This window comes from Aplysia californica, unplaced genomic scaffold (genome assembly GCF_000002075.1).
Source record: "Aplysia californica isolate F4 #8 unplaced genomic scaffold, AplCal3.0 scaffold00533, whole genome shotgun sequence".
Taxonomy (NCBI): domain Eukaryota; kingdom Metazoa; phylum Mollusca; class Gastropoda; order Aplysiida; family Aplysiidae; genus Aplysia; species Aplysia californica.
This window is the reverse complement of record NW_004797803.1, coordinates 1-17609: the sequence shown is the minus strand read 5'-3', so window position 1 is coordinate 17609 and position 17609 is coordinate 1. Positions and strand designations below refer to the sequence as shown.

Genomic DNA, 17609 nt, shown 5'->3' with positions numbered 1-17609 from the left:
CACACACACACACACACACACACACACACCCTATACACTCACCTCCAGATACGATGAAAGTAGAACAGACGCCAGTTGACTCTCCTTCCTTTCTCCATCCACGGTTTCAGCTTGAGGTACGACACGAGGAAACCCCTAGAAACAACACGTAAAGCGGCCCATAAACGATCAATTATATGGTGCAATTTAATTGTCAATGCTCGGAATTGACAATTAAATTGACTATATATTGGCGATATTGACGACTTGAGCAATTGTATTGAGTCAATCAAAACCAGTTTGATATTTTATAGCGCAAGTCTACTTATTTACTTGCATAATTTAATTGACCAAGAGTGGCGACGGTCAATTAAATTGTGCAATATTCATTTTTCTTTCAGATTTCGTACCGTCATAGTGTCTGTGGTGCCTGATAAAAAAGAAGACAGGGCATTTCAATTGGAGTGTATCGAGGTTTACAAAAGCTTACCAGCCTTGTGGAAAGTGAAGTGCGACGATTACAGACACAAACAAAAGAAAAAGACAGCTTACCGTGTATTGATTGAAAAATTCCCGGAAAAGTACCAAAAACTATACAAGAGAAGATGTCAAAAAAGATCAATGCCAATAGAACAAATTATTACAAGGAATTGAAGAAAATGCTTGACTCACAAAAATGTGGTGGAGGGACGGACCAGGTTTGTGAACCAAATTTGTGGCATTTTTATGCCTATTTCCTTTTGGGGAAATTGTCTTCGTTTTCTGTAGCAAGAGCAGCTGCCACAGCGATTGCTGGGTCGAAATCCCCCATTCTGTCTCAGTGGGTTGCAAGACCAAAATGAGCCTGGTTTGCGCTATTAAATTGTCAAATATATTGAGCTATATGTGGGCGCCAGGCAACCTAAAAACTGTCAATTATATTGTGCAGCCAGGATTGCACAATATAATCGATCATATATGAGCCGCTTAATGTAGGTGGCATTCTCATTGTGTCTATCTCTAAACTTGAAAATAAAAAGTGGCTAAGTGAGTTGTGAGTTTACAAGAGTAAAGTCAGGCAAGTGTCGGTGACACGGGGATCAGATGGGTGGTCACTGGGGTGTATCCTTGAGTACGACAACCCTTTCTCACCAAACAGGGTGCTGCGCAGTAAGTGGCGACCAGCAATGGCATGGTTGTGAAATTGTTCTGTATTGGTGTCATATTATGTATCTATGTTTGTATATTATCTGTATATATTTATTATGCATAATGTATTTATAATAATGTATTTATGTATGTATGCATTTTTGCCATTATAAACCAAATTGCCTTTCTGATATTAATAACAATGCAAATAACATCTTTTAGGAGGCGGGCTGCTGCTTCAACCCTGCCTATTAGATGGACCATCATGGGGTGAGAGGGATACAACATGCCAGCAGACAGACGGAGATACATGATATTAATAAAATAATATCTCCCCACACGAGAATCGAACCAACGCCTTCTGCGTGGAATGACGATGCTACTGCCTAACCGCTACAACATTTTCGGAGGAGGGGAGGGAGGGATGATGTAGAGACGAATAAAATGCCGATGGATTTATGCTCTAACTGTTGTAATTGCTATCTTGAACACCAGTTATTTCGCGAAAAGAACCCCACTCAACACTTATTCTGATGTTTGAAAAAGCAGAAAAGACATACAAAAAAAGCAATCCTCACTGTTTACTACATATATTATCTACAGTGCTGCATGCTGACTCTTTACTTTTGAAATGTCATTTCAGAGCGATCTTGGCCATAGGTTAAGGGAATAAAACACAACAACAACAACGACAACAACAACAACAACAACAACAACAACAACTGCAGCAGCAGCAACAACAACAACAACAGCAAAAAAAAAAAGAAGAAAAAAAAGAGAGTTGACCAATATCCTTCAGTTACACAGAAAGAACTTTTCACATTCGGTACACTGCTACACGGGGCTCTCGTGGTCTAGAGGTTACGAGTTGGCCTCTCATTAAATAGGTACTGGGTTCAAAACCTGACAGCAACGGAAAATTTTCCTTACTGAAGTTTATAGATAGATAGATAGATAGATAGATAGTAGATAGATAGATAGATAGATAGATAGCGTCTGATAGACGGTATATACATATATGAACATATATATATATAATATATATATATATATATAATAGATAGATAGATAGATAGATAGATAGATAGATAGATAGATAGATAGATAGATAGATAGATAGATAGATAGATAGATAGATAGATAGATAGATAGATAGATAGATAGATAGATAGATAGATTGATAGATACACGGGTGGATGGATATATAGACAGATTTATTTCTTCTTCTTCTTCTTCTTCTTCTTCTTCTTCTTCTTCTTCTTCTTCTTCTTCTTCTTCTTCTTCTTCTTCTTCTTCTTCTTCTTCTTCTTCTTCTTCTTCTTCTTCTCACAGTCCATTACTCTCGTCTGCTCCGATATGATACTTTTAAAAACAAGAGTATATTTCACGAGAGTGCCTACAGTAAAGAGCTGGGTGGAAAAACCTTTAAAAAAATAAAATAAATAAATGTGTATTATAACATCAGAAAGAGAGGATGATGGCCATTTCTTCGCTAAAGTCACCTCCGAAACCAAGCCATCCCACTTTGTTCAATAAAATATTACCGCGAGCTCTATTCAAGATAGATGGGTATTTTTCCATCGAAGGATTGACTAACGAACACGATTCAAGAAGATGCAAATAACTCCATCAGCCTAAAAATTGACGAGGGCCTGATTAAACCGTTTCGTAACACATATTTATTCAACTCTAGACTATATTATGCTTCACCTAGATAACGCCCAAACGCCAGGTAAAGATGAAGCAGCATGATCCACGTCATACTGAAGAAGCGGAGTCCATGAATACAGCCGATGACGCCAGGGGCCTCTTTGGTAGACAGGATTTTCTGGGTGTTGGAGTAGACGGAGAAAGAGCGCAGGACCTGCAGGATGATTTCTGGGACACAAAGGGTGAAAGGTCATCTAAGAGACTTTGCCATGGGACACAAAAGGTGAAAGGTCAAGAAATTTGCCCAATCAAACCTAGCGCATTTCTAGGACAAAAAGGTTGAAATGTCATCTTGTTGCCTTTGCCAGTCAAACCAAGCGTATTTCTGGGACACATAGGGTCAAAGGTCATCTATCTATGTATGTATCTATCTATCTATCTATCTATCTATCTATCTATCTATCTATCTATCTATCTATCAGTCTATCTCTCTATACCTTAAAGAATCATCCCTGCTCGACAAGAGGAAAATGGCTGACTCAGCAGTGAGTTGACTAATTAGGCCTTACGTCATCGGTTAACTGCTCGGTCCGACGTCGTGTCCTTGGAAATTCCACTTTAAACAAACGAATTTCCCAATCGACTCAATCCTTTTGGACACGGCCATTAAACTCGGAGGTCCCGTATCTTAAATAACCTAACAGTGTTGATAGAGGCGTTAAACCTACATAATTTAACCATTTCATTTTCATTATTATTATATTTGGGAAACATCTTTAGACAAGAACTAAGAAGGCAAATGCAGCAACCTACCAGTTAGCACCCCTAATCATTCATAAGAACATCCCAACTGAAGTGGAATCTCAGCTTATCAATAGCATCTTCAAACCACCCATAACATACCAGTGCCAAACATGGTTCCTACACCAAGAACAAGAAAGAAAAATCCATGCATGCGAAATTAGGTGTCTCTTCAAAACCACCAATGCCACTCGAAGAGACCGCACAGGGAATGAGATCGTACGCCTACAGACCGCAATACTCCAGTAATAAATGTCATTGAGTGTCAAAGAGTCAATAAATGTTTTGGACATCTAACCAGAATGCCCCAGAAACAACTTTCGCAAGAGCTTACCACACCCGTGAATCCTGCTTCAACTAAAGAGGAAGATCAAGAAAAAACCTGGCTGGTGGGGTTAAAAAGTTCCTGGTGCCACATAGCACATCTAGCCATCACAGATGCCAAACATTTAGCACAGGACCGAAACCCGCACCTCCCCTCGACATCTTAAGGATATCACAGGAAGGAAAAAGTACAAGTACAAGTAAATCGTCATCCTTTCCATACTCACCCCAAAATGGACTTAGTGGTACATAGTTTTTGGAACGCCCCGAGAGAGCAGATGTCTCCCCTGCCCGGTCCTCTTGTTCTGGCTTGTCCTGCCCCGATTTTTGGGGTTCTTGTCCTTCAGACGGCGTGCTTTCCTTGTGGGTGAGACCACGTGACTTGACTCTCTCAGCCTCCCAGGCCGGCCACTGGACGAAAACGACGTCAACTACGGTGCCCGCGATCATCAGTGCGCCAATAATTGAGAAGAATATTCTGGGGATTTTTAAAATACACTTTAAGAAAATCGGATTTATTTTGTAAGAGTGGAAGAGAGTGGTTTTAGTTGTTTGTTTGTTTGTTTGTTTATTTGTTTTTTCTAACTTGCTCCAGAGGGGTTCTTAGAATTTTAAAACAAATTATTGTTTAAAGTCGAATCTGGTGTTTGCGCATCAACTATCCCTTCTGTTCTAAAAAATGAGAATGGACAAATCAAAATATGTTTTATTTTTCTGCTTGTTTTTCATGGATCTGCTCTGCTTTTTTTTTTTCCTCTTCCTCCTCGATCGTCTTTTCTCTCTCTCTCTCTCTCTCTCTCTCTCTCTCTCTCTCTCTCTCTCTCTCTCTCTCTCTCTCTTTCTCTCTATTCATGCTAAGTTGTTCCTTTAATCATATCCCTACGAATGAACGTCTCCAGGACCCTCAAACGTTTCGAGCGCATCTTTTTTTTACCAACAAAAAGGGCTCTACGTTTGACTTTCAGAAACATCTCTCGAACACCCCCCCCCCCCTCGTCGATTGTATTGTTTCTTTTTTTCGTTCTCTTTTTTCTATCTATCTACTATCCGCATCTCTTTTCTCCCCTCCTGTAAACAGCCCCTATTTCACCAACAGTGTCTACATAGAAAATGTGTTTGAGACAATACAAATACAAGAACCATAACAATGTATGTTCACAATAAGGAAAGTTTTATTTCCGATCTTGAGATATCATATCAGTGTGAGAAAGGTTTCTCATTTTTTGGCCCTAAAATCTGGAACTCCATGTCCCTGGATCTCAGAGAAATAACCAACCTTAATACGTTTAAACGATTGCTCAAAACTCATTATAATTCCTAGCCATAGTTTTAGTAAGTGCTGATACGTTTTGGTTTTACTGCTGTCCTTAAGTGTTTATTATTAATGTATAGCTGTGGAATTTCTTTTTTGTATGGTTGAACCAGGTGTTTTTTTTTTGTTATTGTGAAATATTTTATCTTACGTGAATCGCCCAGTGACCATGTGATTGATGTAAAGCACCCAGGGCTGATACTCGTATGGGGTAGAGTGATATATAATAGCATTTCTATTTTGGTTATTATTATAATGACGTTTTTTTATCTTCTTTTATGTCTCTTTCCACACAAGGCGACGAAACTTGAAAAAAGTGAAGAAAAGAAACTCGAAAATAACAGCAACAGCAAAACGTGTGAACTCACGCAGCCAGAGTGGTGAAGGTTGAGCCTCCCCTGTGGTCATCACGGCACTCCATCGGACCGGGGGACAGCTGTGACGTCATGTTGACCATCTCCAGAGCTGGGGAAGTGGCTTGTTTGTTCATTGTTTGTTGATTCGGTAAGTAACTGAGTTAATTCAGTGTTCAAGGCTATTAGCCCACATCACATCATATTATATCTCTTAACCCTTTCCGTATGTCGTATTTTACTATCGTACCCATACGACGTGAGTAACTCTGTGCCACCATTTTCAAAGAGGAAATTTACTCGTTAATCCGATCCGTGCTCTTTGCATAGAAGTTTGTCAAAAATGATTTTTTGAGAAATACTGAAAGTTTCAAAGAGATCTTCGTTCTAGAAGTATTCTAAAATGTGAAAAATACTACCCCGGTGGTACAAAATGACCCCAGGGCGTACGGATAGGGTTCACATGGGTCAAACATGGAATACTTGTAACTAGGCCGAGTCAGGCTGGAAGGAATTTACAATTTCCTTTGATGAATAAAATTTGAACAATAGAAGAGAAAGTGAAATTCGTTTTCAGTTTCGTGAGAATGTATGATTTTCCACAGATATAAAGTGTCATTAAATGGAAGGCTACGACTCTTTTGTTCCTATACCGTAGAAGGTTGATGAAATACTCAGCTGTTTCTTGTAACAGCTTTCTAAGAGAGAATAAATTATACTTATGACAAATTTCTTCCTCTATGTTCTGCGCAGAATGATCAACAAGCCTACTTTTTCTTTCTCTGAGAAATAATTATTATAGTGCGGCCAAACATACGTGGCGCAACTTATCGTCAAATATTTCCTAAACTATCGAACATTGACTCTCCAGCTTTCGCACAATGATTTCCATCAATTTGTCTTAACTGACCAATATTTTTGTAAACACCTGTTGGCTGTATTCTATAAAATTCTTTAATTAATAAATATTAATAAAAAGTCCAAATGAGTGGTCTCAATCGATTTTAAAAGGTTTACAGATGGGGCATGATCGCATTTAAAAGCAAGTCCGTCATTGTTTTCTAATCGCGATGTTATGCATATTGAACGCATGTTTTGAGAACCTTTAGAGCAAAAAATGTGTTCACTTTAAAATGAATTTCTTGTTTCAAGTTTTGCCACATTGATGAGCTGTGACGTGGACCATATGCGTATGCAAAATGTGTGAGAGAAGCAGAGAGTCCAAAAAAAATAAAATAAATTAAACTAGAGTACGTAACAAGTCACGCGACACGGACACTTTTAAGTTTATTGGAGGCCATTTTCGTCTTGGCAAAGAAATTGGTTTACATGTGAGTTAGCGTGTCTCTGTCTCTGCTCTTACGTGTTTTATTTGATTCTAACGTTGGGTTTTAACCCAAAGTGATTCTCTTAAAAGTGCAAGCATGTGAAACCTCAAGTCCCTTTCTGAATGAACGTCTTATTGGGTCCAATCTTGTATACGTAATATACAATATACACAGCCACTTGGAGCGGTAATTAGAAAGTACAGTTGAGTTGAAATTATCACATGTACGCAGATGATACACATTTGTACAAATCTGTTCCACCACCAGATGTTAAAACCTTACCAACCACCATGGGTATGTGCATTGATGATGTCACGAACTGGATGATTGATAATTAGCCCCAGCTTAATGAAAATAATACTGATTTAATAGTGTAAATCTATGGTGAGCAGCGGGAAGTGCTGTATATAATCCAATTTTTAGCGTGATGGAGATTTTTTAGTATTCTAAGTAAATATTTGAAGAACTCTTTTTAAATCTCAATTATTGGGGAAAAATATGATTACGTTAAGACAAATTGATATAAACAGCAGTGCAAAGTATGGGGGTGGGGGGGGGTTGGGATTTGATTTACCGGTTAAAGAGATATTTGAGAATAAGTTACGCCACAAAATGTTGACCGTACTATAAGTGCTTCCAGCACTTTGAGAAAGCAAGATATATCCACAAGAAGTGGCTATTAGCCTGTGACTCGCTATTCTCACCCCCCTCAGGTGTACTACATAAAGTAGGCCTATAGCACAGACAGACACAGAACAGCACACAGGGCTGGATGAAGGCCAGTTCAAATTATGAACAGCAAACAAAGGTGAAAAAGAAACAACAGCAACAAAATAAAACGAACTACACTAGGCCTAGATAATCAAGATCTATGGTCCAGTTATACAAGAACTAAATTATGTCAAGGGCAGAACGCGGATCTGATACCTACTGGGCCTTACAATTATAGCGTAATTTTAAGGAGGCTATTTGATTTTTTCCCTAAATTACGGCTATGGTGACGGTAATCAGTACTTGGCCTACATGAGGAAACAAGCGCCAAGCACTCAAGAGTCATTTCCCAACCACATGCGGTAGGCCACCAAGGGCCTAGGTAATATTATTGGCCTGTGAGAGGTCAGCGGGGAGTCCTTGCCTCATGCACACACCAATGTGAGGGTGAGAATAACGGGTTCTACGCTATTCTCATCACGGGTGAGAATATAGGTGGCCATTTTTTTCATCGAAAGATAGACAAATGAACACGTTTTAGGATGGTGCCAATTACTCCATCTGCCCAAAAACTGACCAGCGTCTGACCCCACTGAGTCGTGAAACACCAAACCAATGTGCCAGGATCTGAGCAATAAAGATGTATCTTATCTTATCTTATCTTATCTTATCTTATCTTATCTTATCTTATCTTATCTTATCTTATTTATTTGTCTAGTGGGCTGCAAGCCCTCAAACACACACGAATCAACAAATACCTGGGTTACGGATATTATGGCGTGTCCATTTGTCTATCTTTCTATGAACCCCCCCCCCCCCCTTTCTTGAATAGCGTCGAGATACTATCGATTGAACAAGGTGGGGTCGCTTAGTTTCAGAGGTAAAGCTAGCGAGGAAATGGACGCCAATGTTTGGTGATATCCATAGCTTCGGAGTCTTTAGAAAGGGAGAATTTATATATTTTGTGCCTTTAATCAACGTGTTTTTAGTAAAATTCGCCCCAAAATATTAGGATGACAGATGTTTGAAAGGAAAAAAGGAGCAAACCACACCAGAACACCCACCAACCACCCGCATAGTTACCATGTGTGACGAGCTGTGTGAGTTCCTGCTCGTTGCACGTGTCTGGTATACAGCTGCCAATCTGCAAGTTCTTTATGGACGCTGGGATCCCACCTGTAGAAGATGTAGACTGTGGAAGAGGGAGAGCAATAAAACATAAGTGTGGCTTCTTCTTCTTCTTCTTCTTCTTCTTCTTCTTCTTCTTCTTCTTCTTCTTCTTGTGAAATTATTATCACTATAGTTATTGTTATTATTACCATTATTATCCTTATTATACATTCAAGGGAAAGGTGACCAAAGTGTCCAACTCGAAATTAGGGTATTATTGCATTTAGCACAGGGATTCCTTAAAGTGAAGTTCATGAACACCCAGCCAGAGTGTGTGGGTTCATCCCTAGGGGAGGGGTCGGGGGCGGGGGGGGGGGGGGGGTCGTGAGATGTTTCTGAAAGTCAAACGTAGACTCTGGGATGGATCCTGAAGAGGGGGAGGAGGGGAGCAGAGATGGACATGTTTCGACTGCAGTGACCCCAACACAGTGGACAAGTAAGACAAGTAAGTAAGTCAAACGTAGTGCACGTTTTGTTGAGAAAAAAAAGTTGTGTCTCGAAAGTTTTGAGGGTTTGTGAAGACTTTTGTTCGCAGGGATATTATGATTAAAGAAACAACTTAACATGACGTATGCTACTTCCACAGTTTGTTCTCAGAAACTGTCAAGCCGACCAAGAGATCAGTCCCAGCTTAGTGGCGTTGGTGGTCTAGTAGTTAGGCTACCGGACTTGGAATTGTGAGATTGTTGGTTTGCGGGTTCAAGGCTCAGGTCAGTCCTTTGGAAAGACACATTACTATAATTTTCCAATTTTGTTCGGTCTATTCGGAGACAGACGATAAATCCGGATCTCCTTCATCTTAAATAACCTCACAGTATTGCAAGTGGCGTTAAACCTATACAACTTTTTAGTCTTAAGTTAGAGGCCAACCATGTTTGAAAAAATGGTATAAGTTTAACGCCACAATCAACACACTGATAGCTTGTTTAAGAGGCGGGACCTCCGAGTTAAACGTCCATCTCCGAAAGTACCGAGCCAAGTGGGAAATTCGTATAAAGTGCTTTTCCCAAGGACACAACATCGGATTGAGCTGAGGTTCGAACCCCCGATTCTACCATCTCACGATTACGAGTCCGGTAGCCTAACCACTAGGCCACCGATGCCACTCAGCATGTTTGATATAGGAAACTATAGAAAAACGATCAATGTACAATGCTTTTCTAACAATAAAATTTACTGTTCTCTAGCCCTGATCACGTGACTTTGATGGTTTTTCCATTGCCCTCCCCAGTAATGTTCTAAATGTATTTTGTTCTAACTGAATCGTCAAAAGCTTCAGATGCTCCCACGTCCTTCGCCAGTTACTGAATGGTTAAAAATTCTCATTTGAAATGTAGTAATACATAATTCCGCTTACATATGCATGTATATATATATATATATATATATATATATATATATATATATATATATATATATATATATATATATATATATATATATATATGGAGAAAGATGGAGAGACAGAAAGAAAGACAGAGAGAGATATATATCTAGATAGATAGATAGATAGATAGATAGATAGATAGATAGATAGATAGATAGATAGATAGATAGAGAGAGAGAGAGAGAGAGAGAGAGAGAGAGAGAGAGAGAGAGAGAGAGAAAGAGAGGGAGACATATAGCTAGATAGATATATATAGATAAATAGATAGATATTTGTGTGTGTGTGTGTTTGTGTGTATGTTTATTCCAACAATGACATCCCCTCAAATAACAACAGCAACAGCAGCAATGGCAACAAACAACGAGCACAACAACAACACGAATAACAACAACAACAAGAGCAGTAGCAGCAGCAACAACAGCAACAACTACAATAACAACAACAACCACACAAACAGCAATCACTGAAAACATTCTAAGGCCATTATTTCTAGGCTTCTAATTCTCTCTCTCTCTCTCTCTCTCTCTCTCTCTCTCTCTCTCTCTCTCTCTCTCTCTCTCTCTCTCCCCGCCCCATCACCCCACCACTTTTCCAACACCACCTCCACTCCCCCCACTCACCTCTTGTCCATAATTCAGCCCGAGAACACAATAGCGGCCGTAAAAGCCTTGCCTTTCTTCTCCCGGAAGGGGCGGGGCCCTGGCGTCTCTACACTGGTCGTAGTTACCCACAAACTGGAAACGCCCCCTTGTGAGGGAGGGTCCGGGCTTACCCCACGCGTCTAGCACTGGGGAAAAGATAGAGTCACTCATGACAGAAATAATATAACAATATCATGGTGCTATACAGAAATATATCCATGTATCCATGTTATTATTATCCTACTATACAGAAAATTATTAATATCATCGTAATATACAGAAACATATAATAATAATAATGTTTATGGTCCCAAACAGAGATAAATGGCAATTCTAAAATATGTTGTTCATTACAGAAATATAAGACCAAATTAGTGTAAAACCAAAATATAATTATGGTCATATTAGCTCAGTCATCATCATCCAGTGCCAGATCTGCGACAGACATCGGCGATCATGGTTTTCCATTCATTCCTTTGCTCGGATGCTCTAAAATAAAAGCTACGTTTCACTGATCTTTCCCTGTTACCCATTTGTTTAGGTTCCCTAAGTATGTTGTTCTGGGCCTACCCCTACCTCGCTTGCCCTCAATTTTGCCAGTGAGAGCTAGATGTTCAAGAGCCTTATGTCTATTCAGGTGTCCCCAAAACTGCTTTTGTCGTTTCCTGATTGTTTTTAACATTGAGCGTCCCACGTGGGCTTCATCAAGCACTACCTCATTTGATTTCTTTTCCTTCCACGATACTCTTAGCAGTTTCCTAAGAAACCACATTTTTGTTGCTTCTATTTTATTTTCACTGTCTTTAGTGATTGTCCAGCATTCACAGCCATATAGAAGGGTTGACCAAACATAGCATTTCAGGACTTTCATTTTGGTGTTCATTGAGATGTTTCTATTTTTCAGGATTGGGCTCATTTTATTGAAACTAGCCTTAGCTATTCTAGTTCTCAGTTTTATTTCTGTGGAGCATTTGGCGTCAGATGTTATCATATATCCTAGATATTTAAACTGTTGGACTTGTTTGATCTTTTCACCTTTGCTAATGAGATTACAACTAGGGTTTGTTGCTTTTTTGGATATTACCTTGCATTCTGTTTTCTTTACATTCAACAACAATCCTTTACGTTGACTTTCTGTTACAACAGTATCTAGAAGCAATTGAAGGTCCTTTTCGGAGCCTGTTATTAAAACTGTGTCATCTGCATACCTGATGCTATTAATATTTTCTCCATTTACTATGAGGCCTGGACATTCGTCTATGTTTCTAAGGATTGTTTGACTGTACATGTTTAAGAGGTTTGGTGACATAACACATCCTTGCCTCACTCCTCGCCTGATCTGCTTATATGTACTGTATTCTCCATTAATTCGTACAGCAGCGTTTTGGTCCCCGTACAAATTTCTGATACTTCTTAGATCTTTTCCATCTATGTCTAGCTTTTCCAGTATTTTAAATAGCTCATCATGTCTAACTTTATCAAACGCCCTTGAATAATCTATGAAGCATAAATACAGATCTTTCTGTGCTTCAATACATCTTTCCATTAGCATTGTTAAGGTGAATATAGAATTTCTGATGCCCTTGTCAGGAACAAAGCTGAATTGCGTTTTAGATATCCCTGGTCTTACACTTTTTCTCAATCTTCCCATTATTACTCGCAGCAATATTTTTGGAAAATGACTCATAAGGCTAATTGTTCTATGCATATCAAACCCAGTGGCACCTGGTGTTTTAGGTAAAGCTATAAAAATTGACTTCATCATATCTTCTGGGATCTCACCGCTGTCATAAATAGTATTTAGGAGCTTTGTGGTTATTTCAGTGCCTAGTTCTTCAAGCGCGACAATCACTTCAACTGGAATATTATCTGGCCCTGTGGCTTTTCCTTGTTTCATTTTCCTAATGGCAGCTTGTATTTCTGCTTTCAGTATTGGTGGTCCATTTATTTCATTCTTTATTGCCGCTTTTTCTCCTCTATTATCTATGAAAAGTTCTTCTATGTATTCTGACCATCTGTTTAAGACATCTCCGTTGTCCATTAAAATATCCCCTCCCTTTGATCTTATTCATCCTGTATTTGAGCATCTTTTTATCCCACTTACTTCTTTGATTTTGGAATGCATGTATTTTCTGTCCTTGTTTTTGGTTCTTCTCTATTTGTTGACACTGATCATTTATCCACGTTTCTTTGGCTTCGTTGCATTTTTTATTTATTTCCCTGTTTAAGATAGTGTACTTTTCCACATTTGATTTTGCCTTTCTTCTCTCTTCCATTAGTTTTAATACGTCCTGTGTCATCCATTTTTTATTAGCTTTTTTTAGCTTTCGGGGGGATATTTTCTTCCACAGCTTCCATTATTGAGTCTTTCATTTTCCTCCATAGTTCTTCCGATTTAGTAATGTTTTCTAAGACTTGAGATTTATTTCTTACATCTATGTAGAAACGTTCTTTCAGTTTTTGATTTGTCTTTAAAAGACCTATGTCAAATTTAGGTTGATACTTTGACTTTTTTGAGTTTCTTTAGTCTTATCTGCATTTTACACATGACTGGTGCATGGTGCATTGATTTAGATGATTTTATTATGTTTCTAAAACGTTTCTGAATAAGTATGAAGTCTATTTGATTTCTACTTCTATCGCCAGGACTCTTCCAAGTGTATATTCTTCTTGGGTGATTTTCATACCAGGTGTTTGAAATCATAAAATTATTTTCTCTGCACTATGACTTTGATCAGGTTGGCGTTGCTGTTGTATAAGTTTATGGTTGCCCACAAAGCTTCCTGCCATACTCTGTAAAACGTTATATTTTTCAGTACAGAAATAAATGACCATACTATTTGCTCAGTTCAGTAGAGAAATATATGACCATATTTGTTCAATGCACCATCTTTCAGTATAGAAGTATGGACATCATTGGTCAACACAGAAATATAATGACATCAACTTTCTGTATAGAAATGATATATTGACACCATAGTTTAAGGCATAAGTCAGTGTCCGTGGTGTAGCAGTTAGGCCCTTCTCTGTCTTACATAGAAGACATGAGTTCGATTTCGTGTGAAGAACTTGTTGTTGTTGTTGTTGTTGTTGTTGTTGTTGTTGTTGTTGTTGTTGTTGTTGTTGTTGTTGTGGTAGACTATCCGTTCGAAATGTATGGAGCCCCGAGGAGTGTGCTCTTCGACAGGACCACCGCCTCCCTTGGGTAGCGGGTGAGGCAGTCCAACCTCCCTGAATCCTCCCCGAAGAGATGCCACCGCCGGACCTCCGGGGCGGGGCATCTCTGCAGCCAGTGCTCCAAATCTTGGGGTTCCTCGTTGCACAATGGATAGATTGGGTCCGATGTTTTGTCTATTCTATTTTTGTAGGCCCGCTGTTGTTGTTGTGATCGTTGTTGTTGTTGTTGTTGTTGTTGTTGTTGTTGTTGTTGTTGTTGTTGTTACTGCTTTTGTTGTCGTTGTTTTTAATTCGAGTATCCCAGTGTATATTCTGGGACGTTGTGTCCTCCTCAGCCTGGGTTGGTCCTGACAGATATAGTCAAAACGACCCGTCTCTTAAACGCTCTACATTGTGTCGACGGGCTGTTCAACATTTTCGATTTTTACAGAAATATAGTACCACTGTATAGCGAACTAGCACTGAGCAAAAAAATAACATCGTTCTGGATAGGAATATAACGACAAAGCGGGGAAAAGACTGGGTCATCTCACTGTAAGTCATCTCACTGGGTCATCTATATTCGGATATAATTTTAACCTATCAGTCAGTCACATTACTGTGTAGAAGACCACTGTCAAAAAGAGAAGGCCCAAATACTTCAAACCTCTGCTTTCTCTCTCTTTGCGCCATTTGATTTAATGGAGCCGAGGAGAGATCACAATTTTTGCTTTAAGCCCCGAGGTGTACACATTGGTGCACTAATGTCTGTTGATACGTAGCAATGAAAATGATAATTCCCTGCCTTAGAATACCTAAACCTTTAGAAATTTTTTATTTGTGCGATGATAGAAAAATAACGAGAAGGATTTTACAAGTAGTATACAACTTACTTTCGACCGCCCATGACTCTTCGTCGATAAATGCTTGAACGGTTCGTGCAACATCCTGAAAACAAGCCGATGAAGCGTTTCTGAAAATGTCTCCCCAGGCTTTCTCCTCTGTCCCATTGTTAGAGCGGAATCCTGTGTCAGTTGTATCATCACCTAACGCATCTTTTATCATCGCAGAGTTCTCTCTACCTTTCATTGACTCACGTGTCTCGGAACTACGTATATTTCGCCTTGTTTTTTGGTCAATATCTTGATTCGGTTGTCCATTTTCCTTTTGCTCGGTCTCGGAACTATCTATAACACTGAGGTAATCTGAAATGTGAAATTTATCTACAGCCGAAAGGAAACTTGTAAACAGGTTGTTGTGGTAGTCCGGATGTTGTTTGAGACCCCCCCAGACACTGTAGTCTTGACAAGGCCTCGGTGTATAGGTTATTGTTCCCTTTGGCTTTTTGTTCTTTGTGGTGCTTGTCTTCGCACACGGCGTTTTCTCCGTCCCTGTAAACTTGCACAGCTAGTACGAAAGAACCCAGACAAAGAACAACTAAAAACTTATGCACAAAGAACATGATGGAGAAGAAATTCTCTTCACCTTTAAAACGAACGTCTGTGAATAAAACAGAGTGGGCTACAACTTGTCTCGACTTTATTTATAACAACGAAAGTTCCACTTTTGCTAAATATAGAATGCACGTGTGATAAGACGCATTTTATCTCTTTTCTGCTTACAGTAGCTTATCACATACACTGCCTGCGCGGTAAACAAGAAGGAAATAGGTCGTTCAAGCAGTGCTTTCCTCTCTTCATATCTTATCTTTCTCCATGTAGCATCTATTAGGCTCTTGGAAAAAAAACAAAGACTAAACTGGAGCCATTCAAGGAAGGTGTAAAAAAAAAAAGGGGGGGGGGGTTCTTTCTATTTTACATGTGATAAAGGGACGTATTCTTTCTTGTAAGGATTTATAAAAAAGTGTTCTTAATTTTGCACGGAAGATGCCTTGTGGCCTAGATTTTTCTTCCGTATCCGAGAATTTAGAGCGACTGAGTGAGTGAGTGAGTGAGTGAGTGAGCGAAAGAGGATTGTTTGGTTTTATTTCATCCTTTTTGGGGGGAGGGGAGGGGGGGGGGGCTGTTTTTATGTAAAACAAAAAACCCGAAGAAACAGATGAAACAGAAGAGGAAATTCTGATTTGGACATGTAAGTACGCGCCGAGTTCGAACCCGGTACATTTAGCATAAAAGGTGAGCACCTCACCTCATGGCCACATTTCCCATTTGGTCAAAGTAATGTCAAGCGGGCTTTCCCACGGTAACTGACGGGACATTTGGACTATACTTTCTTATAATGATAACTCTGTAATTCAATATCAATTTATTTATTTCAACTTTAATGCATGAACATACCATTTGAAAGACGTAATTCAAATCATAATATTAAATGTAGCCCTTTGAGAGAGAGAAAAAAAGTACTTTACGCAAATTCTGTGACGAATTTAGTTTCATTTGGCACTTGTTATACATATAGCAGACTGGCTGGACCCCCTTTCAATGAAAGGAATGATCGCTGCATTAACATCAACTGAAAGTCATTGGCCTACTATATTTACACTCCACTTGAATGGAGCGATAAATCTTGAGAGATACAAAAAATTAGGTCTAGATAATAATAAAGATGTATAGGAGTCACTTTTTAAAAAAGTCGCATTTTTTGAATTTGTGATTTCAGTGACTTCAGGCTCCTCAATGAAACTGTGTACCCTTTAAATGATTCTGAACCACTATTAATTTTGTCAAATTCGATAGTTAACTAGTTCGGAAGTTTTAGGTGGCGAAAGTGAGGAACGTTCACAAATATAATATGTATTGATAATTTGTTTCCGAGTGCTTATACATGATAGGCCCCCCATAGTGGCCATTTTAGACCTCATCAGAATGAAGTGAACACATGCAGATTTTTAAATTTCTCTATGTTTTTTTGTTGTTGTTATTCTGTAATTCCTTGAACATAACATGCAGTACTACAAAAAAATATATGTAGCAACATAACAATTTCAGTAATGTTAAAACACAACACTAAGGTGAACACAGTGTCTGTGTAGCTGCTTTTGTTCCATAGTTATATCACACCTTTTCTTTTCTTTTATCCGTCCTCTTGTATCTCTAGGGCGTCGAGGGGAGAAAGAGCTCTCAGTCTCTGCCAAGCTGGATGTGGATGGCCCGGCTGGGTGGGATGTTGTGTGTCTTTAGGATGTCCTTGACACACACGATCCAGGTCATCCTCTTGCCTTGTACCCTGATATTCTTTGTAGTATGCTTTAGTCGCACGCTGGTGAGGTGCCATACGTGTCAGATGTCCAAACCATTTGAGAAGGTTTTGCTTGATATCTAACCCCCACCCCCACCCCACCCCAAAACCCCCCACAAAAACCCCCCAACAAAAACCAAAAAAAACCTACTGAATTAATTTTGTCATGTTGCTACCGGTTTGTTGTTTTTACCTCTAATGTCTCCACACTAATCGCTACCTTAAAATTACAAAGTTTTGTCTGACATTTTTGGCCGTTTTTAAGTTCCTAAGACCACAGGGTCAGAAACCAATAAACGTTCTGTATGCTCTATAAAAATCGTATCATTATTGAGAGTCTTTATCAATTTATTTTTTAAAAATTACGCTTGGAGAAGCTTGACATGTTGTGAAATATTTTGACTTCAAATTTCTTAAAACTAAATACTGACCAGATGAAAGTTTGTAATTCTAGGGTAGCCTAATATTAAT

The 17609-nt window shown here is 39.1% G+C and overlaps 1 protein-coding gene across 1 annotated transcript in view; it reads right to left on the bottom strand.

The window, feature by feature from the left end:
- LOC101845490 (O-acyltransferase like protein) overlaps window positions 1–15005 on the bottom strand; it is a gene marked incomplete in the record, with an annotated part of 38690 nt that extends 23685 nt beyond the window's left edge. Inside the window, 6 exon segments of the mRNA XM_013087016.2 lie at window positions 43–135; window positions 2818–2985; window positions 5563–5659; window positions 8670–8778; window positions 10764–10930; window positions 14834–15005. Coding sequence (XP_012942470.2) covers window positions 43–135; window positions 2818–2985; window positions 5563–5659; window positions 8670–8778; window positions 10764–10930; window positions 14834–15005 — 806 coding nt within the window.
- Window positions 15006–17609: the final 2604 nt, after the last annotated feature.